Genomic DNA, 22,613 nt, shown 5'->3' on the forward strand with positions numbered 1-22,613 from the left:
TCGCTGTGGAGGAGAAAATGATGGGCTTGCCTTTACCTCGGGGAGTAGCCAGCTGTTGCTTCTGCCGTGCCTCAGTAATGACATGGGAGCCTATCCCTGGGTGCGTTAGGGTCCCCTCTGCAGGCTGTGGCTTTGACACCTGGGGGACACTCCCAGCTCCCCTGAGAAAGGATTGCAGGTCCAGAGCCAGCTGGGTGGTGGCTTCGTTGACCGCCCATTCCCCAGGAATTGAGGGCTGCTCCCTGGGTTCACATGGAGCCCCCTGAGTGCAGGTGAGTTGGGGTGTGGCTGACCACTGGGCACACCGTGCTTCCCTTCACAAGGAATTCCTTCGAAGCCTGGATTTCCACTTGACACAAGACAAAAAGAGCTGCACTCTGAAGTGCTTACCTTAAAAGGCGTATTTTGGGACTACTGGGATTTCTTTTCGGGATTTACCAAGTAAATCCTGTGCTTTGAACACTTTTCCTAAAGACCAGCTGGGTGTCTGTGAGGCTTGCACAGGTGCGTGGCCCTGGGCTTCCCGCCTTGGCTGCCACGTGCAGCTGTGGGCCTCGGGCTCCAACTCAGAATATCTGCGAGTGTTGGTAAAGAAAGCATTTGTAAGCCGCTCTTTAATGTCATTTTGCTTTCCGTCAGTAAAATAGTGTTTGAGGGGTGCAGTCTTAGAGATCTGAGAGAGATCTTTGTTGTCGGTTCCTAGGGTAACAAGTCCTGTTGGGTGGGCAGTGGTCTTGAGTTGGGGGGTTTCAAGTGAAATAAACTCAGTGATGGATACTGGAGGCTGGAAAGAACAAATCATGAACCTCTAGCCAAGATTCCAAGTACCTGAGCCATTGCTGGCAGGCCTGTGGGGGGCTCTGCAGGCAGCACAGGGTTCTGGGGGGTGGTCCTCACTGGAGTGAGAACAGAGATGCCGTACCTGGCACGTGTTGTGTGTCTGGGTGTGCTTGAGAAGGAGGAGGGCCCCCCTGGCACTGTGGTCCAGCCAGCAGTGCTGAGAGTGCCCCTGGGGGGGGGCAGGCTAACTGGTCCTTGAGGGTTTTCGTGGTGGTCACTGCTGAGGCACTGCAGAAGCTGGGCTGGGGATTTCTGGGCGTGAAGAATGTCCCCCTAGATCAGTGTGGGGCTCCCTTCTTGGTTCTTGGTTTCGTTGGTGGCCCTGTGCCTCAACACAGCTGTAGAGGACGTGTTCATAGAGAAGGGCAGGCTGTGGTCAGACTGCTGGGGCCTCTGGTCCCCAGCACGGGGGCTGCCAGGACTGGTGCACTGGGGCTTCAGGGTCACTCTCCTGGGCAGCAGCAGGGGAGCCAGAGCACCTTTGCCTCATGGTCAGAAACTCCATTCCTGCTGGGGTCTAACCCTGTGCATGGGCTTCCCTGGGCAGGGACACTCTTGAGGGATGTTGTGGACATCTCAGTGACCCGTTGGCTTTGTCTAGAAAGGTGTCTGGGCGAGCAGTGGGAGCCACAGGGCCCTAGAGGGGCTTGTCTCTGCACTCACCTCCCAAGGCCCACTCCTTGCCATTCGGTTTTCTGAGAGTCCCTGGTGAGGTATGGTCTTGTGGGGACAGGCTGTTGAAATGCAGTCCCGAGTCTTGGGACCGAAACCTCAGAGGTGTCTGAGCTGGGAGTTTTGCTGAAGTGGGAGTGGGTTGGTGAGCTCTATCCTAGTGTGGCCGGTGGTTTTCTTGAGTCAACTTCGCCTGTCTCTGTTTCAGGGAGTCAGTACCAAATGAGGAGGAAAGGACGATGTCATCGAGGCGCTACAGTGAGGCACCCTTCCTCCCCGTGCAGCACTAAGCATTCCCCCGCGCGCGAGACCCTGACCTACGCCCAAGCGCAGAGGATGGTGGAGATCGAGATCGAGGGGCGCTTGCACAGGATCAGTATTTTTGATCCCCTGGAGATCATATTAGAAGATGACCTCACTGCTCAAGAAATGAGTGAATGCAACAGCAACAAAGAAAATAGTGAGAGGCCCCCTGTGTGCCTAAGAACTAAGCGTCACAAAAACAATAGAGTCAAAAAGAAGAACGAAGCCCTTCCCAGCGCCCATGGCTCGCCAGCCTTGGCCAGTGCTCTCCCAGAGCCTAAGGTGCGGATCGTGGAGTACAGCCCCCCATCCGCCCCCAGGAGGCCCCCCACGTACTACAAGTTTGTGGAGAAGTCAGCTGCGGAGCTGGACAGCGAGGTCGAGTATGACATGGACGAGGAGGACTACGCCTGGCTGGAGATCGTCAACGAGAAGCGGAAGGGCGACTGCGTGGCGGCTGTGTCGCAGAGCGCATTTGAGTTCCTGATGGACCGCTTCGAGAAGGAGTCCTACTGCGAGAACCAGAAGCAGGGGGAGCAGCAGTCCCTGATCGACGAGGACGCCGTGTGTTGCATCTGCATGGACGGCGAGTGCCAGAACAGCAACGCCATCCTCTTCTGCGACATGTGCAACCTGGCCGTGCACCAGGAGTGCTACGGGGTGCCCTACATCCCCGAGGGCCAGTGGCTCTGCCGGCACTGCCTGCAGTCCCGGGCCCGGCCCGCTGACTGCGTGCTGTGCCCTAACAAGGGAGGTGCCTTCAAAAAGACGGATGACGACCGCTGGGGCCACGTGGTGTGCGCCCTGTGGATCCCAGAGGTCGGCTTTGCCAACACGGTGTTCATCGAGCCCATCGACGGTGTGAGGAACATCCCTCCCGCCCGGTGGAAGCTGACCTGCTACCTCTGCAAGCAGAAGGGCGTGGGCGCCTGCATCCAGTGCCACAAGGCCAACTGCTACACGGCCTTCCACGTGACGTGCGCCCAAAGGGCGGGCCTCTACATGAAAATGGAGCCTGTGAAAGAACTGACGGGGGGCGCCACGACCTTCTCCGTCAGAAAGACCGCTTACTGTGACATACACACGCCTCCGGGCTGTATCCGGAGGCCTCTGAACATCTATGGGGATGTCGAAATGAAAAACGGGGTGTGTCGAAAAGAGAGCTCAGTCAAAACGGTCAGGTCCTCATCCAAGGTCAGGAAGAAAGCCAAGAAGGCAAAGAAGACGCTGAGCGAGCCTTGCGCCGCCCTGCCGCCCGTGTGTGCGCCGTATATCCCCCCCCAGAGGTAAGCATGTGCTGCTGCGGAAGCCAGGGTGGGCCCAGAATGGGTTCCTCGTGGTCCCTTAAAATGTGGCCTCACTCATTCACCACTTGGTGGGACTCGAGTCTGTTAGGGTCGAGGGGCTGTGGGGTTTCCTTGTTGCCCATCCCGCCCACAGGGTGAGCCGGACGCCATCAGGGTGACTGTGGCCACGCCGCCCACAGTGACGGGTCTGGCGCCCTGTGGTGTCCAGGTGCCGTCGCCTTCTTCGACACAATAAAGTGTTTTAAGTCACTTGTTAGAAAGCAAAGCCTCCTGGCTGGGTAAGGAGACCCTGGGTTGGAGATCAGAGGGGGCTGATGGGAGCTGGGTGGGGTGGGGGCTGGCCACTGTCCTGTTGGTGTGATAGTCTTTCTGACTCCTGACCGCCCTTTGTGGTGCAGACTCTGCCTGGTCAGTGTTGGGCTCTCTAAACTACAGTGGTCCGTGGGGGCGGGGGGGGGAGCGGGTGGGACATGGCTCTGCAGCCGTCTGATGTGGGCAGGCCTGGCTGCGCTCCTGCCGGGCCCACGGGCCCGTCCTCAGCCACGTCTGCGCCAGCGCCTGGACTCGTTTCCTCCTTTGTGCCTGCCCGTCTTGTTACAGACTGGGCTGGGCTTTGTTTTCTGTTACTTTTCAAAATGCTCTTGTTGAGAGTGTGAGGTAAGTTGCCTGATGAGCTTTGCACCAGGGCCAGTGCCCGGGAGTCTCAGAGAGCAGACATCCCCACTTCCAGCACTGCCGTGGGCTGCGAGGAAATGACACACTCCACGTGTAACAGGGCGTGGGGCTTGTGACATTCGGTTAAGGAGGCGGAGCACTGCGCTGGTGACGGAGGGGTGCACACGGGAGTCTGCTCCTGGGGAAGGGTGGTGGGACACCTGTAGTGCCCCGGTTGTCTTGTTCGGAAGTCACGTGTGAGTAAAGTTGTGTTTATCTTACAGAGCAAGGGGGCACAAGACTGCCAGGGTTTTATCGTCATTAAGAAGTGAAAGTTATTTATAATGTACTGAATGTTAGCTTTTTGTACTGTTGTCATGTACATTTGCCACGTAAAATAATTCATGCTTTCCAACACATGATTAAAAGATACAGTTTGGGTTTTTTAAAAAAATACTGTATTATTTTTAGAGAGAGGGGAAGGGAAGGAGAAAGTGGGAGAGAAACATCCGTGTGTGGCCACCTCTCATGTGTCTCCCACTGGGGACCTGACCCACAACCCAGGCATGTGCCCTGACTTGGAATCGAACCAGCAACCCTTGACTTCACAGGCCCGCACCCAATCCACTGAGCCACACCAGCCGGGGCCAGTTTGGTTTTGATGTGTTGAGATTTTAACTGGTTAGGTTGTAAAAGCACACTGACTACTGCCACTTAGAATGCTGGTTTTGTCCTTGGAGGAGCAGGCATTGAATTTGTGTTAATAGTTAGGAGCATGGCTCCCCCCACCCCCGGCCCTGAAATGAAATCTTTCTTCTTTTGTGGAGTAGTGCATACTCATTATAGTCAGTAAATTCAGACAAAGTAGAAACAAAAAGTGCTCGTAATCCCTCACCCAGAGAAAACCACTGTTAAAACCAAGGTGTCTCATGCAGACCAGTCAGCCTGACTTAAAAGACAGTTTCACTTGGATTTCTACCACTGAGTCAAAAGTACAAGATTTGTATCAAGAGCCTAGGTTTAAGAACCCTAAGAATTTTACCTTTACTGAAATTAAAGTAAACAAAATGAGAAACTATCAAAGGAACTGAGAGACCCAAAGTCTGAGGTGCTGCCCGCCGTCCCCCCCCCCCCCCCCCCCAGCCCAGCCTGTGTGAGGGCCGTGCTGGGCCTGCAGGCCCCCGGGCACCAGGGTGCATTTGCAGTTGGCAGTGCTTGTACTTGAGGGTCTAAGACGCCCCAGTCTGCGTGGGAACAGGACTCATGCCTTGGACCTGAGTGTTTCAAAGTAGGTGATGCAGCTAAACTGTGTTCTATAGGTGTAGTCTTGCCTGTGTTCTGTCTTTCTTTTCCCAATTTAGGAATAAACCGTTCCACAGTTTGGAGTAGAGATAAAGGGCGTGCGTTCTTGGACAAGTGTTTGTGGCTGCCGGCTTTGCTCCCTGGGTTGCCAGGATCCTCTGGGGAAACCCTGACGTTTGGGTCAACTTACCACCTTGGAAGCTCTCCCAGCTGCCCTGTGCTCTGCAGTAACTGCTGTTGGGTCACTCCTTGGGTTGTCAGGGCAGGTGCTGGGGGCCTGAGGCATTCACCTTGGGTGTGTGCAGTTGTCCCCGGTGGAGTATGGATGGGGCAAAGCCAGGTGTGCTGCATGCAGGGGGGAGCCTTTGGTGTAGGGCTGCCTACAGTGGCAGCTGCAACAGCATCTGAGCAAGCTCCTGGGAAGAGGAGGGACCTCCTCCCTGCAGAGAGGAGAGCTGGCTGTGAGAAGGAAGGAAGGAAGGAAGGTTTGGGGGAGGGCTGTCAGGGCCTGTAAAGTACTTTGGTAATTTGAGCAGTTTAAATATTTTTCAAGTGAAAATGATAACTGAGACCAACTGACTTCTGAGTTGTCTTTTTAAGTTTTAAATTTTTAGATTTTAATTTATTTTGCACGGGAGGGAGAAATGGAGAGAAACATCTATGTGTGAGAAACATAGACTGGGTTGCCTCTCATGCGCCCCCTGCTGGGGACCTGAACCTGCAGCCCAGGCATGTGCCCTCACTGGGAATTGAACCGGCGACCTTTCAGTTTGCAGGCTGACGGTCAATCCACTGAATCACACCAGCCAGGGCTATAGTCTATCCTATAGACTGATGAGGAGGAGGGATTTGATTTTTTAAATATTTAGCATTTTTAAGTCACAAAGATTACTTTTTACTTCTCGAAGTAAGAGACTCTGGAATAAAGATGTGGGTATTGTGAGGCTTTGCCTGCCTGTTCGGGAACCTGGGTTGGTGGCGTTAGACTGGAGGGCCAGCGGGGTCTCTGGCCGGGAAGGAGCCAGTGCTGCTAGTGTGCTTGCGGGTGGGGTGGCTGGAGTCTGGTGGACATTTGGCTTTATTGGTACTTCTGCCTGTGAGGGTCCCGGCCCTCAGTGTGGTCAGAAGTTCCCAGGTTTTCTAAGTTTGTCCTGAGTAGTTGTCCCAGTATCTTGAGTTGTTTCTGTGTCCGTTTGCCTTCCTTTATCTGCTTTCATTAAAATAAAAATTGTGCCCTGGCTGGTGTGAGTGTTGGCCGTGAACCAAAAGCTCACCGGTTCGATTCTTGGTCAGGGTACATGCCTGGGTTGCGGGCCAGGTCCTCGTTTGGGGGTGTGTGAAAGGCAACCATCTGATGTTGTTATATCTAGCACACTGATGTTTCTCTCTTTTTGTTTCTCCTTCCCTTCTCCAAAAAAGTAAAATTAAAAAAGTATATATATATATAAATTAAATTAAGTAATTATTTCCCAACACAGAAACAACTTAATTAAAGTTGAGGAGGATACGCAGAGTCAGATCTGAGGAGGGGAGAATTTTTTTGGCTCCACTCTTGCCTTCCTGCAGGAAAAGTCGCGTCAGCGGTGCTGTCCCAGCCTCTTCTGCTGGAAGCGCAGCGTTGTCCTCATACAGTTGCTGCTTGGACCGGATGTTTCTCTGGCTCCACATCCGTTCGATGTTGTTTTGTGGGGAGGGGACAGGTCAGGGGTCGGACTCCTCGATCGGAGCCGCCTGGTTCCTTTGGCGTAATGGACCCATTCCCCCTAAGTGCCCTCTTTGGGGGCAGCTGTTTACCTGGGAAGGAGAATGGCTATGTGAACCGAGAAGCTCATGTGCTGCGTGTTCCGGACTCCGACTTGGTCCCCTCGGCCACTTGGGTCATTTACAACACGGACATCACTCAATTAGTGCAGATGTCACGAGAGCAGCCGTTGTTGAGTCCATGGTGAGGATGGAGGGTCTGGTCACCACTGTTTCCTCGGGGGCGCTGCGGGCGGGTGCCCTTGCCCTGTCATGTTTCCTACCAGCTCTGATGTGCTGTGACTACTGAGGTTGGAGAGGCCTGCTGGCTCGGCCCTTCCAGGTGGAAGCCCTTCTCTGGATGCTCCACTGTGGCAGGGCCCTGAGTGTGCGGCTGTGGGTGCCCACGGGGCTGGGGCACCTCACCCCAGGCCCCAGTGGGAGGTCCTGTGTCGTGGTCACTCCGGAAAGAAGCTCTGGACGCCGCACTGAAAAGTGAGATGCACAGGTCGTGGACACGCAGCATCAGTGTTTCCATCGCTGCCAGACTGCTGTCCCCGGTCACTGAGGAGTGCCTGCCACGCCTGAGCTTTCATGTGGGCGGGAAGAGGTCTGCGTGAGCGTTGTCCCGAGTGCTGTCTTAAACGATCTGCTTCTCAGCCTCCTATGACTCACTGCTCTCCTTGGTTTTATTTTATATTCAAAAAATTTAAATTTATTGACTTTTAGGAGGAGGAAGGAGAGAGAGAGAGACATCTATTTGTTGTTCTACTTACCTGTGCATTCATTGGTTGGTTCCTGTGTGTGCCCTGTCGGGGGATTTGAACCCACCACCTTGGCATGTTGGGGTGATGTGCTAACCACCTGAGCTACTTGGCCGGGGCTGCCTTCCTTGAGTGGGAAAGCAGTCAAGTAAATTGTGGGGGGACTTGGTGTCTCACTGTGAGTCTGTCCTGGTTCAGCCCGAAAGGGTATCTTCCAGTGAGACGGGATATGGGACATCTGGTGAGCAGATTTGTTTTGATCAAAGAGCCAGAGTGAGTGAAAATAAAACAGCACAGGGAAAGAAATCTGGGTGCGTGAAGGCTGCGTGTCCACCACTGTGCTTCGGGTGCGTCAGGCTTCCTGTGAGATGCTGGTGTGCACTGAACTCCGGTGAGCGTTCCGGGTGCCGTGCTGCGGGTCCTGCTCCTTGGGCCCAGCCACCCCCAGGCCCCTTCTTCCTGGGGTTCTTGCTGGTGGCCGCCTCTGCTGGGGCTGCCCTGGTGGTGCCCACACTCAGCAGGTCTGCTGTGCTCACCACCTGCCGGGCCCGGTGCCCTCCCCAGGTGTCCCCTGCACGCACAGCAGGCTCGCAGTGTGCGGGAAGAACTCACCAGCATGGTGGATTTTTGCCATTTCTCTCGATGTTCATGGTATTCGCTGATTCTGGCAGAGAAGGAGACAATTTATTTGAAGTCTTCCTTAATACTGGCGAAGGGTAATTGCCACACAGTCTCACCTCCACTCCTGCCTGGGTGTTGCCCGGGCTGACACGTGGGAAACATTGTTTGGAAAATACCAGTTTGAACGCACACCTTGGGTCAGTGTGCAGGAGTGGTCAACAGTGGGCCTGCCCCCCTCGTGGGCACGCCCAGAGATTGGAATCGGGTCAGAGGTTTCATCCTTGTTTCAACTTCCATTTGGAAAACCCTCAAGTTTATAAAATACTGCAAAAATTACACTAAAATTCTCGTCACCAAGAGTCACCTCTTGCTATGTGTCCCAAGTGCCCTGTGCACATAGCAGGCACACAGGCGGGCACCTTCTGTGGGTGACTCCGTTAGTCCACTTGGTGGGCTAGTCTCCTAAGAGAAGCTGGCCTCCCAGGCACCCCTGTGCCTGCAGTCAGGACCTGTCTGTCCCACTTCTTTGTCCTGGACGTCTGCACAGTTGCTCAGTGCCTTCTGGGTCGCCATTGTGCACGGAGATGGTCCTGCTCCGGTTCGTCAGGTGTCAGGCAGGTGTCAGGCTGGGCTGCTGGTGGCGGTATACTCGGTGCCACAGGAGCACCATGTGCTCCCCCATCTGGACACTGTGGGGCCCCTGCTTCTCGGTGGTGGAGGTGTCGCCAGCATCTCCTATGATTCTTGCTTTGATTCTTCTGTCATTTGATCCAGGGTCTGGGAGACCCTGGCAGGGCATGTGGGGCCCCCCTCTCCCTCCAGCACCAGACGTCATGTCTGTTCTTGCTGGGGTCATCTTCCCATGAGGGCCGGAAGCAGGTGTGCACCTCAACCCCCTCTCCAGTGTCCCTTCTCCTGACGTGGTGGGTTGGGGGTGCTGGTTTTCAGAAAGTCCCACCTCAGCAGGACTGTGGAGGTGCTCAGACAGGCACGCTGGGCAGAGTCAGGGCTACACCATAGAGGGGAGCATCTGGTGGAGTTTCTCGTAAAACTGGGCAGAGCTGACTGTTTCTGACCTCAAGAACCTCAGCTCTTGGATAGGGAGCCAGTGGGAGATGCCCACTGCTGGCAGTCCCGTCGATGTGATTGGGTGATGGTGAGGCCTGGCTGGGGGTGTGGACATAGGCACCCCAGTGATCCTGGGGCTCTGTGACTGGCGACCATGCACTTGGAGCCCTGAGGAGGCCGTGGGCCATCCTGACCTGAGCCAAGCCGTGCGGGGAGCTCTGCCAGGAGCCAGGGGCTTGGGGTAGGACCACTTCCAGAGGCAGACTCCGTCCGGGCTTCACGGGTCTAGCAGGGGTGTCGGCCTTTGAGTGTCTCTGGGCCACACGTTAGATACATTGTGACATGTAATCACAACAAAAACCTCATAACGTTTTAAGTAAATTCATGATTTTGCGTTGGGCCGCATTCACTGCCATCCTGGTCTGCATGCAGCCAGTGGGCCACAGGTTGGACACCCCTGCTCGAGGGTTGGATCTCACTGCTGCCACCCTGGCCTCCGTCTGACCTCTGGGCGGTCGGTGACCATGACAGAGACTCAGTTCTGAGTGTTGAAGAGGGTGGGTGTGTCCTAACCCCCACTCCTCGCCGCAGGGCGGTGTGAAGCGCGCTCTTCTGTGCTTTAGGTGGGCGTTATGTTTTAGTGACATTTTCCCTATTTTCATGATCTTCAGATAAAAAGCTTAAAAGCAAAGAAAGTTAGATTAACATATTCATTTATCAAGCGTCAAAGTTTATTTGAAAACAGTCAATATTAAGTGAACACTTCGAGTCACTTCTGAGACACTCACCCATTTCCAGGAGCCCCTCCCCCCCGCCCGCCGACCACTCACTGGAAGTCGGGGGCAGGTCCGTCTGAGCCTGTGTCCCTCCCTCTGACCTGGCGCACATGCGGTCTGGCGCGGGTGTGCACGTGGACATCGGTCGCATTGCTGCCGCACTGTGCACGTCCCCCATGTTGCGGTGGGTCTGGCGGTGGGCAGGTGGCGTCGGGACCCTCTGTGCTGCTCGGGTTGGCTTCCCGGAGCGGCGTTTTGGGGGCTGTCTGGCCTGGCGTGTACTGGGTTGTGTTCACCGCATGTCTCTTCCCGGGGCTCATCTTCCCACTTTTAAGGTCATTAACAGTCTATTCCAGCCTGGAGTCTGAATGATGTAGGGAGAGCCCACCTGTCCTCTGACCCAGCTTCAGCAGTCGCCACCCCTGTCTGTCTGGTGTCCTTTGCCCGTTCGTGCTTGGTGAGCATTTGAGGAGCTCCCAGTCCCTCTTGGGAGGGGACTCATGTCGTCCCGGGACATGTCGGTGCAGGGCACAGAAGCGTTCCCTCAGCAGCAGCCATCTTGCCGTGTCTGGACAAACTGAAGGGCCGCTGTCTCCGTGTCTCTTCTGAAGCAGCGTGTGTGTGTCCTAGGCCTGCTCTGAGGCTGCCCAGCTCCTCCACCCTGAGTTTTCCCAGGAGCCCTAGTCCTGCAGCCGAAGGTTGGGTGCGACTTATGTCCCCGCCGCCATCTGTTGGCTTCTGTTGCTCTTGGCCCTGACCTGTCCCTTGGACCTAGGCCTCATCCTCTGGGTCCGAGGTCCCTGATGCTTTGTCCTTCAGTGAGGCGGACTTCACCTGACCGTGAACATGGCCCACCTCGCTGCTCATTAGGACCTCTTGACTATTTTCACAAATGATTGTGGTTTATGCTATTAAAGTCCCTATAAAAATTTAGTATGGCAAATATCGTGTTTTTTTAAATTAGCTTGCTCTTTGAAAAGGTCCACCTTCTTTAGGAATTTCTCCGAGGCTGGTGTAATACTCTGAGGGCTCTCTCAGATGACCTTGGTCCACCTGGGCCCAGCTTAGGCTGGTCCGGGGGGGTGAGGGGAAGCCTTACCTCGGTCCTGGCGCCTGACCATGGATCACCCTTCTCGTTGCATGTTTAGTTTATGTTATGGTCCATGTTGTCCTGTCTCTTTAAAATGACCCTCTAAGGGCCTCCTAAGGGCCTCCAGGTTTTCTTCTAAGAGCTTTTGAATGGCCCTCCTCCCCTGTCCCCCTGCCCTCCTTTGGCTTCAGCATTGACCGGCTTCCCCCATACCCCTGGCCTGTTGGCTGGTCCTGGCTGTGTGGCCTCGCTGCACCCCGTCTGTGCCATTGTGGTCAGTGTTCCTCACATTCGAGTCTGTCACCACCTGGGGACGAGGGTCTCCAGCCTCTGCCACTTTCTCTGGGTCAGTGGTCTGCTTCTCCTGCCCGTGGGGCCAGCTCTGCAGACCGTGGTGGTCCCGTGACCTATGCTTCCTTCATGTGAGTTTGGGATTGATCCTGTCAGGTTTCTTGACAAACTCTCTTGGGCATTTGGAAATTTGGAGGAATCCGCGTACCAGTTTGGAGATGATTTGTAGTTCACCGTGTTTCGTCTTGGTCTAAGCTTTGTTCATCATTTCATTGTTAGACCCACTGTTCAGGCCTCCGGCACTGCGGTCCAGCGATGTCCTGCATGCTCCTCCTTTCACTTGCCCTGGTCCCGACGCTGCGGGGGGTCTGCGGGAACAGCCCCTGCTGGAGCAGGGATGGCAGGCGCCAGTGTGCTGAGGACCCGGCCGCTCGCCCTGGGTCTTGAGGTGGAGCCTCTGCTCTCACCTTCCTGTGTGGCAGGTCACCGGGACCTCTCGCTTTCCCACCTTTTTGGAGCCAGTCACATTCTGCCCTCTTGCCTGTTGATTTGTGGGTTCTACTTCCGGAACCCCTAATCTTTGCCTTACTGGCACGGGCCCCCTTGGGCCAGGTTCTCATACTCGAGTGGATTTGATGGAGGCATCTTGTCTCAGGTTTGCATTCATGTTCGCAGTTGAGTTTGCCCTTGAACCTCCCTGCCTTGGTTTGGTGAACTTGCCTTCTGGGAGCTGTGTGCATCCTCTCCTTCCAGTCACTGGTGCCAGGTTGGACTTAACCCATATAATGATAAACCTTTTCTAAAAAAGTCATCTTTTTATTTTTCCTTTTTTTGGGGGTGGGGTGAAATCCAGTATTTTTCACCCACTCCCCCCAAAACACCTGTAGATGGAGGGGATAGGGGTCAGACTGTGGCAAGTGCGCACGAGTTGAAAGGCTCATCACTTCCGACAGTGAGTTCTGGGTGTGCCCCCCTCGGGGCCTGCTATTGCCCCGTTGCTGTCTCCGCGCTAATCCTGTCCCTCTCGCTGAACTGTGAGTGTCAAGGTTTCTCCCTGGTCAGGTTGTGATTGTTCGTACACATTCGACCAAAGCGAATGGACGACTTGAAGACCTGTAACCACTGGTGACCTTCAGCGGGGAGCACCGCTTCATGAGACAGGCGTGGAAAGACAGTGAGGCTTCTGTGTCTGACGCTCTTCCCGTGCTAATGAGATGGGGTCTCCCTTTCCTCTCTCCCTGGTTTTGTTGCTGCCCATGTGAGTGCTGGAAACCAGGGTCCCGTACGAAAGGTTTCAGAGAAGCAGCTTTGTCGTGGCGGTGTGCTCAGTTTTAAAATTTCCTTCCAAGTTGTGCACCAGAATCGAAGATCAGCATTTTATGCGCCGAGCTTCAGTTTCTCCAGAAGCTGAGGGTGGGCAGTCCTGGCCAGAGCCAGTCACGGCCTCCTCCTGGTGGGTCTCCAGGGGCCTTTCAGCGCCTCGAGGCACACCTCTGTCACTTGTGCCGTGCGCTTTGTTTAGGACGCATGTTCGGAAACTTCCGATCCTTTCAGTGTGCCCTTGGCCAAATACCGTATTTTTTTTTAAGATTTTATTTATTAGCCCTGGCTGGTGTAGCTCAGTGGATTGAGCGTGGGCCTGCGAACCACACGATCGCGGTTCGATTCCCAGTCAGGGCACATGCCTGGGTTGCAGGCCAGTTCCCAGCAGGGGACGCACAAAAGGCAACCATACATTGATGTTTCTCTCCCTCTCTCCTTCCCCCCCATCCCCTCTAAAGATAAATAAATAATAATAAAAAAAAAGATTTTATTTATTAGAGGGGAAGAGAAGGAGAGAGGGAGAGAAATACCGATTTCAGTCAATGTATGGTTGCCTCTCATATGCCTCCTACTGGGAACTGGCCTGCAACCCAGGCATGTGCCCTGACTGGGAATCGAACTGCGATCCTTTAGTTTGCAGGCCCATGCTCAATCTACTGAGCTACTCCAGTCAGGGCCAAATACCGTATTTTTTAAAAAGTTAGAGTGGCGGGCCTGCGAACCAAACAATTGAGGTTCGATTCCCAGTCAGGGCACATGCCTGGGTTGCAAGCCAGTTCCCTGCAGGCCAGTTCCCAGCAGGGGACACACAAAAGGCAACCATACATTGATGTTTCTCCTCCTCTCTCCTTCCCTTCCCCTCTAAAGATAAATAAAAATAAAAATCTAAAAAAAAAACATATTAAAAAAAAAAGAGTGGAGTACAAAGTGAGAAAGTGGGGAAGAGCAGACTCGCAGCTCGGTGAGATGTTGCAGGGCAGACACGCTCATCACCACCAGCCACCTGAGAAGACGGCCTGGCCTGCCCTCAGCCCCTCTGTGACCCTTCCCACTGTGCTCATCAGTCCGCGACTTCCTGCCCCTGTTTGAGCTCTGGTGTTAATGCACCTTCAGCACTGTGAGTCCTTGAAGTCTCTCCTCTTTATTCTTATTTTTTTAATATGTTTTATTGATTATGCCATTACAATTGTCCCATTTCCCCTTCATTCCCCTCCACCCTGCACACACTCCCCTCATTCCCCCCCTTTAGCTCATGTCCATGTGTCACAAGTTCTTTAGATTCTATATTTCCCATACTATTCTTGCCCTCCCCCTGTCTATTTTCTACCTACCGTCTATGCTACTTAGTCTCTGTACCTTCTCCCCCTTCTCCTCCCACTCCCCTGTTGCTGACCCTCCTTGAGATCTTCATTTCTATGTTTCCACTCCTGATCTAGTTGTCTGCTTACTTTGCTTTTGTTTTAGGTGTGGTTGTTAATAACTGTGAGTTTGCTGTCCTTTCACTGTTCCTCTTTATCTTTTTCTTAGATAAGTCCTTTTAACATTTCATATAATAAGGGCTTGATGATGATGAACTCCTTGAATTTGGTCTTATCTGAGAAGCACTTTATCTGTCCTTCCATTCTAAACGAAAGCTTTGCTGGATAGAGCAGTCTTGGATGTAGGTCTTTGGATTTCATGACTTGGAATACTTCTTTCCAGCCCCTTCTTGCCTGTAAGGTCTCTTTTGAGAAATCCGCTGACAGTCTGATGGGAACTCCTTTGTAGGTGACTGTCCCCTTATCTCTTGCTGCTTCTAGGATTCTCTCCTTCTTTTTAATCTTGCCTGATGTAATTATGATGTGCCTTGGTATATTCTTCCTTTGGTCCAACTTCTTTGGGACTCTCTGAGCTTCCTGGACTTCCCGGAAGTCTATTTCCTTTGTCAGATTGGGGAAGTTCTCCTTTATTTTTTGTTCAGATAACTTTTCCACTTGTTGCTGTTCCTCTTCCCCTTCTGGTACCCTTATAATTCGGATGTTGGAACGTTTAAAGATGTCCTGGAGGTTCCTAAGCCTCTCCTCATTTTTTAAAATTCTTGTTTCTGCATTGTTTTTTGTTTGGTCGTTTTTTTTCTCCCTTCTGGTCCACTCCATTGAGTCCCAGTTTCCTTTCCATCACTGTTGTTTCCCTGTGCATTTTGCTTCATTTCACTTAGTGTAGCCTTCATTTTTTCATCTAATTTGTGACTAAAATCAACCAGTTCTGTGAGCATCCTGTCACCAGTGTTTTGAACTGTGCATCTGATAGGTTGGCTATCTCTTGGTTGCTTAGAAGCATTGGTTCTGGGGCTTCGAGCTGTTCTTCTTGAGCCATAATGTTTTGGTCTGTTTGCACTTGTTATGTATGAGGGGTGGAGCCTTAGGTGTTCACCAGGGCGGGGCAACCCAGGTTGCTGGGTTGTGATGCTGTATGTGGGGGCAGGGTCAGAGAGGGGCAGTGGCGTTTTTTCTGCTCTCTCTCGGATTTTGGTCCCCTCTGTTGCTTCCCCCAAGCAAATCGGGTCCTTCTGGTGCTGGTTCCTGGGTGTGTGGGCCTGTGCACCGTCCAGGACCCTGTGGGTCTCTCCAGCGAACTCTCTGTGACCCTGGAAGCTTCTCCTGGCAGCTCAACCCTCAAAAGTTTTTCCAATTGGTGCTTTTAGGCTTTAGTTCCAGGCACTAGGGCCCTGGTTTGTCTGCGTGTGAATGTGTGACCGTGGTCAGCCAGCTGCCTTGCGCCCTCACTGGGTCTGCCTTTTGCCACCCCATGCCTTGGGATCTACCAACCGCTGCCTGCCCGCCTGGGTTGGTTCGGCCCCTTTTTTCTGTGTGACCTCTCTCTGCCAGCCACCGACTCTGCTCCTCTTACAGGTCTGGATGAATGGTTCGTTGCTGTCGAACTTCGGTACAGTTTAATTTTCTCTGTTTTGGTTGCTTTCTGGTTTTTAAATATTTGTTGTTCATAAACTTGGCTGTGTGAGGAGGTACAGTGTTTCCTCCTATGCCTCCGATTTGGCCAGAAATCTCTCCTCTTTAAAGGTCTCTCTCAGTCTCTTTCCCAGTGGAGTTTATGGAGGGGGACAGGTCCTCCATCCCATTTCGGTCCCTGTGCCTTGGTTCTGCACATTTCTTTACACGGTGGCTGAGTTGGGGCCAGAGTGTGCAGGTAGACGTGGCGGGTGTGTTCATTGTGGCACACCTGCTCTCCGAGGCTGCTCCGTGTCCCAGGGGGCACGTGGTGGGTGTTTGGGCAGCACTGCCTCGGGCTCGGCCCCTGCCTGCTCCTTCACGTCTGTGCTGTTGGTGAGGTGTCCTCAGTGTGCAGGACATCCTGGCCCCTTGGCCCCTGGTGTTACGGATGCCTTGTCCCACGTGCCTATGGACTGTTGATGGCTCAGAAACCCTGATCCTGGAGGAGATGGTGGCTTGTTTCACGAGACAGAATCTTTGTAAGCATGTTGCCAGGTGGCATTTCTTTGGGCATTGAAATTGTTAAAAGATACTTCTGTCTACATGGCTTCGTTGGACCGTGGAGTAGCCGTGTGTACGTTGGAAGGCCTGTCTGCCTGTGCAGGGATCCACGGAACTGGGTGTGCCGAGACCTGTGCACGGTGCCGCACCCGCGTGACACCTCAGCCGGACGGGAGGAGACCCCTGCAGATGCCCCGTGTGGTGCCCAGGACTCGCGTGGGGGCGCAGACAGCCTGTATCCCCAGGCCCGCTGCCGAGGCCGTGCGGCTCTGTGTTCTTCAGTGTGCAGACCTGTGGCCCCTCGGTCAAGGGCAGGCTCTGGGTTCACTTGACCTTGGGTCGGCATCGGCCTGTGGAGGCTCTTGATTCGACAGAGCCGAGTCTGCAGAGCGCCCAAGGTCGGGCCCCTCAACAGGGCCGGAGCAGGGCTCTGCGGCAGGAGGTGGTTCCGGGTCTCTGCGTGGACTGTGGGTGCAGGAGGGCAGCGGGGGTGACGTGCCCTTCAGAGCTTGGCCCGGAGGGCACCACGGTTCTGGAATACTTTGAAAGGCCATCATGGTATGGACATGGTCAAGCCAGCAGTGCTCGCACTGTTTTTTTCTTTGGTGGTTTGGTAAAACTTCCGATTCAGATTCTGTACAAAGTTCAGTCTTAAATTCACTGGTGTCCTGTTCTGACACTTCGTGGTGCACAGTGAAGGGTGTCGTCTTGTTAGGTTTTTTGTTTCTGCTCTGTCTCAGTTTAGATCAGACTTACATTGTCTTTCAGTGTTCCCGTCAAGCAAACCGAGGAGTGGCTTTGTCTGAGCACGGGGGTGGTGGTGGCTGGGGAAAGAGGAGCTTTCTGGTCATCAAGAGGTCACTGAGTGATCATCTCACCCCCGTTCCCCGCTTTTTAGAAGCCTCTGTGTTTTATAGTCTCCAAAAGGACGAGGTCTCTCAGGAGACTAGGAGATGCCCAGTGTCATTGTAGTGCGGAGCAGCCTTTGTGTCCAGTCCTGCCTCGGTTGCTGCTTCTCCCTCTGGCGGGTCCCATTTCTTCTCTGAGGTCACTGAGTGCAACCGCTGTCCCAGGAGAGCCGGCTGTTCTTGAACAGCGTCCCTGCCGTGCTGCGGCGGCAGAGCCTCCCTCTCCAGACGCTACTCCCAGCCTAAGTGCGTGGGGACACGTCCCACGGATGGAGCTAAGCATGCTTAGAGCTTTGGTTTCAGCATGTTTGCTTCTTGGGTGATTAAACTAATAGACATGTGTGAATTGAAAGTGGGTGACACCTGTGGATAGTAGGAGGTGGTGGACTTTGCTTTAGCAGAACCAGGGACAGCAAGAGGTGGCATTTCTGTGCCACGGGTGAGGGAGCGACATGCGTGGTTTAATAAAAGTAACACTGTCATTTCCAGTCTCCGTGATGAAAACGTGTTATTGTACTGCTCTAAAGCTAAACTCTGAGTTTTTCCGTGTTTTAGATTAAATAGGATTGCGAATCAGGTGTCCATTCAGCGGAAGAAGCAGTTTGTTGAGAGAGCCCACAGCTACTGGCTACTCAAAAGGCTGTCTAGGAATGGCGCTCCCCTGCTGAGGCGACTTCAGTCCAGCCTGCAGTCCCAAAGGAGCACGCAGCAGGTACGTGCCCTCGCACACCCCTCGGGGTCTCTCTTGTCTTCCCGACACTCTGAGCTGCTGTTCTGCTCCAGGCCAGCGTGCTGCCAGCCCCTCGGCCGCCAGCGTGCTCGCCTGCAGGGCCTGGTCCGGTCTGGTCCTGGAAGCCAGTGGGGACTCACACACGTCACAGGCTGCCAAGTGGTGGGTTTGCAGGTGACTGTCATCTGTCTGTGAGACCCGACATCCCTGCCTTTGGCTGCTGCCTCCTTCCCCCACTCTGCACATTTGTAGACGTCTGGGGAAGGGGAAGCTGTGACCGTGCCGCCGGTGTGGGGCCAGGTCCTGGGAGGGGAGCAGCAAAGGGTGAGGCCGGCGCCATGGTGTGGTCTGAGTTGGGCCGGGCGCTTAGGTGTGAACATGTTGTGCAGGGAGTGATTTATTTCAAAGGCATTGCCCTGCAGGCTGGTTGAGCATTGATTGCAGTGGGGAGGGCGGGAGGTGGCAGCCGAGATGAGGGAAAGGGAAGGTTTTGCTTTGTGAAGGAACAGAGTCAGCGCTCGCTCTGGTGGCACACGCGGTGGAAGTGGAACGGGACAGAGGAGATGAGCACGATCCCTGTCCGAGGACGACACGCAGAGACGCGTGCCGCGCTCTGTGGAAATGAAACGAGAACGACCGAGCACGTTCTCGTACTTTATACTTGATTGGGGTTTGTGGAGACGCCTGGTGTTGCTGTAAAGCAGTTCTGAGAATGAGAGTTCAGGACATCAGGGGCGGCCCTGCGAGCACTTGGAAATGGGAATCTGCTCATGGCCGCAGACTTGGGGCCTGCGTTCTCTGCTCACTCTGCATGTCATCTCCTTGGGCGGAGAGTCTGGTCCAGGTGCCCTCGCGGCTGGGTCTCTGCCCTCCTGGGCACGCAGCAGGCCGTCCTTGGGGTTCTGTGCAGCCGCGCACCTCTGGTGTCTGAGTGGTGCCTCTGCTCAGCTGCTGGTTTGCTGGGCAGCTGAGCAGGGCCAAGGGGACGCTGTTGGACACAGCAGCTCTCTGGGGGCAGGGACAGGACTCTGGGTCCTGCAGGTGGCTGCTGTGGGGTTCTCTGACGGGGGGTTTCTCATGCTGTTGCTGGCCACTTGCGTTGCTCCCTCTGCTGTGTTCTGGGGTTGGGCACCCCTCTCTGGTGGGCTGCTCTGGTTTCAGGTTGGTGCCACCGAGTGGGCACCTCTGTCCCTGCACGGTGTCACCACCCTGCACAGTGTCTGCCCCAGGCGAGAGGCCTGGGTGGATGTTTTTGGTTTTTCAGCAAAGCAACGCCTTTTCATCCTGTTACACCTTGCGATGTTGCTTTTCCTCCCGGTACCGTCCCTTCTTGGACACAGCGAGTCCTGGGCTGAGCATGTCCCGTGCCACCTCCTCACCCCTGGCCTGGACGCTGACATCAGTCTCAGGAACTCTGTGGTGACTAAACAGATACTCTAAGTTTTTTTTTTTTTTAAATATTTTATTTATTTATCTTTAGAGGGGAAGGGAAGGAGAGAGGGAGAGAAACATCAATGTATGGTTGCCTTTTGTGCGTCCCCTGCTGGGAACTGGCCTGCAGGGAACTGGTCTGCAACCCAGGCATGTGCCCTGACTGGGAATCGAACCGCGATTGTCTGGTTCACAGGCCCGTGCTCAATCCACTGAGCTACACCAGCCAGGGCAGATATTCTAAGTTTTTTAAGATTTGGATTTTAATGTCTTTTTAAAAATACTTTTTGAAAACCAAAGGGAAACTGTTAGATTCTGGGCCTCTGTGAGGCGGGATGTGCCCTGACCCTTCTGTCTCCAGGCTCGAGGGTGCGCTTCTTGGAGCCTGCTCGTTGCCCTGCGGAGCGTGTGACGATGAAGCCGTCTCTCCATCAGGGGTCCAGGGCTGGGTGCGGGCGTGCTGGTGCCCTCTGTGCCAGCTGTGTTGTGTCCCATGAAATTTGCATGCACACATGGTCTCAGGCAGTGGCCAGGAACAGAGTGCGGTGGGGTCAGGCTTCTGCAGACTGTATTGCCTGCCTGTGTTGGGGGCTGCAGGGACTGCAGGGACTGCTGGGACTGCTGGATGGGGACACTGGGTTCAGATCCAGCACACTGAAGGCCCCTTAGCCCAGGGCTTTGGCTGCCTCAGACGTGTGTAGATGGGGCCGGCTCCAGGCGTCCTGAGTGCTGCCGGCCTGCCGAGGGTCAGCTGCCCGTTCCATCTGGCGTCAGGCTTGCTGGCTGCTTCAGGTGCACCCCTTGTTTTCACTGTGCCTGCGGGCCCCTGGGGCTGCTCGAATGCGCATCCTGCACTCTGGGTCCGATCCGGACTCTTCATTGGCGCCACCTGCTCAGCTGACGTGCTGCGTGTCCATCCCTGCACCTTGGGAGTGGGGTGCGTGCTCCTGTCAGGGCTGTGCTGGGACTTGTGCCCTGGGGACTGCCGGCCAGTGCCGGCGCGTTGTTGGGATGCGTGGTTCGGGGAGGTGGAGGGGGAGGGTGGGAGCAGGCCCGCAGGCCTCCAGGGCGAGGGGAGGACTCTGCGCCTCTGCAGGGCGATGGACAGGCGTGATGAGGGGAGGCGTTGCAGGGAGTCGGGACGTGGAGGTGGGATGATGCAGAGAGATGGGACAGTGGAGGGTGTGGACCTAGGGCACTCCTGTCTGCTGTTGAGCCACAGGGGAGCCATGCGGTGTGCACACAGGGGCTGCTGAGAAGTGGCAGTCCTGGGCAGGGCAGGGAGCGTTTGTGTTCTGTGGCGGTGGTGGGGCTGGGGACGTGGGGGAAAGGTGGCTGGGACTAGCTGGAGGGTGTGGGATGCAAGGCTCGGTCTGTCTCAGGAGGCGCTGATTGAGGCGTTGGTGTGAAATCGGTTATCTTAGGTTTTTCTTGTGCCACGCGGGATGAGTTTGGGGTGAATTCGTAAGGGCAGCAAGACAGAATGGGAACGTCGGCCCTTTGGCAGAAGGATGGGGAGAAAAGGCCTAGGTTGGAGTCTGCGCCACCCGACCTGGTTGGTGCCCAGCGCTCGCCAGGTCTGGTGGGCGCCACATCACGGCTGCAGAGCGTTCACGCAGCCTGGGGAGGCCTCCGCTCAGGTCCGGGCAGCCCTTTGTGGGGGGGGGGGGGGGGCGAGGGTGGAGGGGCTGCATCCAGCCACTTCATCCTGTAAGTTACGGTTGACTTTTTGAGGGGGGATCAGCTTGGTGTGATTTTAATGTCTTTTTAAACTTTAGAAACCCTGAGGTTAGAGTTTAATTTAACTTCTTTGTCCATGGGTCTGGGTGCCCACCCTGAGCCAGGGCCAGGAAGAAGACAGGTGCAGCCTTTTTCTCCTGTGCCTGACTTTCCGGTGGGGTGGACAGACATACAGACAGGACTGGGTGGCCTGCGCGCAGAGGAGGCAGCTCAGGTTGCAGGGCAGCTGGGCCCCCTGCGCTGCAAGTTGTGGTGCCACGGGATGGCCCCGTCCTTGGGTCAGTTTGGAGCCCACTGAGGCCTGGTCTGGCCACCCCACTCCCGGGGGCTCCGGCATGAGGCTCTGTGAACCCACTCAAGGGGCTTTGACCCCCATGGCCACGTGGGGTCTCTCACCGTGCAGCGGCCCGGGACTGGGGTGGACGTGCTGAGAACTCGCCCCGCCGAGCTGGCTCGCCCTTCCCGCCAGCACCGGGGTTGTGATCTGATGGAGCTGGCCCTCATGGTGGGGTGTGGCCCTCTCCCCGGCCATGGGTGTCCTTCTCCTTTGTGGAGTCAAAGTTGGCTCGATTTCAAACATGATCTCCTAAAATTCTCTTTACAGAGCTTATCAGTACGAGAAATTACTTTCTATCCCACTTTTGCCGTCTTCCAGGAGTTTTCTTTTTCTCTCTTTTTTTAAGACTTTATTTATCTTTTAGAGGGGGAAGGGAAAGGAGAGAGGGAGAGAAATATCAATGTGTGGTTGCCTCTTGTGCATCCCCTGCTGGGAACTGGCCTGCAACCCAGGCATGTGCCCTCACTGGGAATCGAACCACGATCCTGTGGTTCTTGAGGCCTGCGCTCAATCTACTGAACTACATACACCACCTGGGGCTTCCAGGAGTGGTTTTACCTGGGACATAAAGACCGCTAAACAGCAGGGTCAGAAAACTTGGGCCTTTCGGGCAAGTGAGGCTGCCATGTGCACCTTGGTCTTCTTCCACTCGGGGCTCTTGGCACGTGGGCGTGTGGGCTCCACCTGCATCCGGCTCTTCGGCTCTTCGTGGCTTTCAGATGCTCTTGGGCAATTTGGTTTCTAAATCCACCTCTTTATGTACTTACTGGCCTTGTTTGTACAGCTGATGTTACTGTGGACTCCTGTTTTTAATTTATTGATTTTTCTTTTAAAGAAAAATATTGCTTTGTTCACTTACTCATGCATTCATTGGTTGGTTCTTATTTGTGTCCTGACCAGGGATTGAACCTGCCACCACCTTGGTGTATTGGGACAACACTCTAACCAAGTGAGGTACCCAGCCACCGCGGTGCCTGACAGTTTTAAAGAACATTGTTAACTTAGTTGTTTGGTCCGTGGATGCTAAGACCCCCTTTTGTGGTCCCCTGGCCTACCCACCCTGGTCCCCAGGCTGGAGCCCCCAGGCCCGGTCCTCCTCCCTCTCGTGCCTGTGGGTGTCCCCGACTGCAGAGTCTGTGGAAAGCAGGATCCGCTCTCCAGGCAGAGCTCTCTCTTCCCTCTGCAGGCGTTCAGACTCGGGGCATGGTGGCTGGATCTTGAGGGC

The 22,613-nt window shown here is 54.7% G+C and overlaps 1 protein-coding gene across 4 annotated transcripts in view; it reads left to right on the forward strand.

Moving 5' to 3' along the window:
- BRD1 (bromodomain containing 1) overlaps positions 1 to 22,613 on the forward strand; it is a 47,591-nt gene that overhangs the window by 1,746 nt on the left and 23,232 nt on the right. For all 4 annotated transcript variants that reach the window (XM_037160165.2, XM_037160166.2, XM_037160167.2 and 1 more), the window contains exons 2-3: positions 1,721 to 3,101; positions 17,706 to 17,862. In XM_037160165.2, the coding sequence (XP_037016060.2) occupies positions 1,735 to 3,101; positions 17,706 to 17,862 (1,524 nt within the window). In that variant the 5' untranslated portion in view covers positions 1,721 to 1,734. The remainder of the gene's footprint in view (positions 1 to 1,720; positions 3,102 to 17,705; positions 17,863 to 22,613) is intronic.

Source organism: Artibeus jamaicensis, unplaced genomic scaffold, assembly GCF_021234435.1.
Source record: "Artibeus jamaicensis isolate MK-2021 breed Jamaican fruit bat unplaced genomic scaffold, CSHL_Jam_final contig_233, whole genome shotgun sequence".
Classification (NCBI taxonomy): domain Eukaryota; kingdom Metazoa; phylum Chordata; class Mammalia; order Chiroptera; family Phyllostomidae; genus Artibeus; species Artibeus jamaicensis.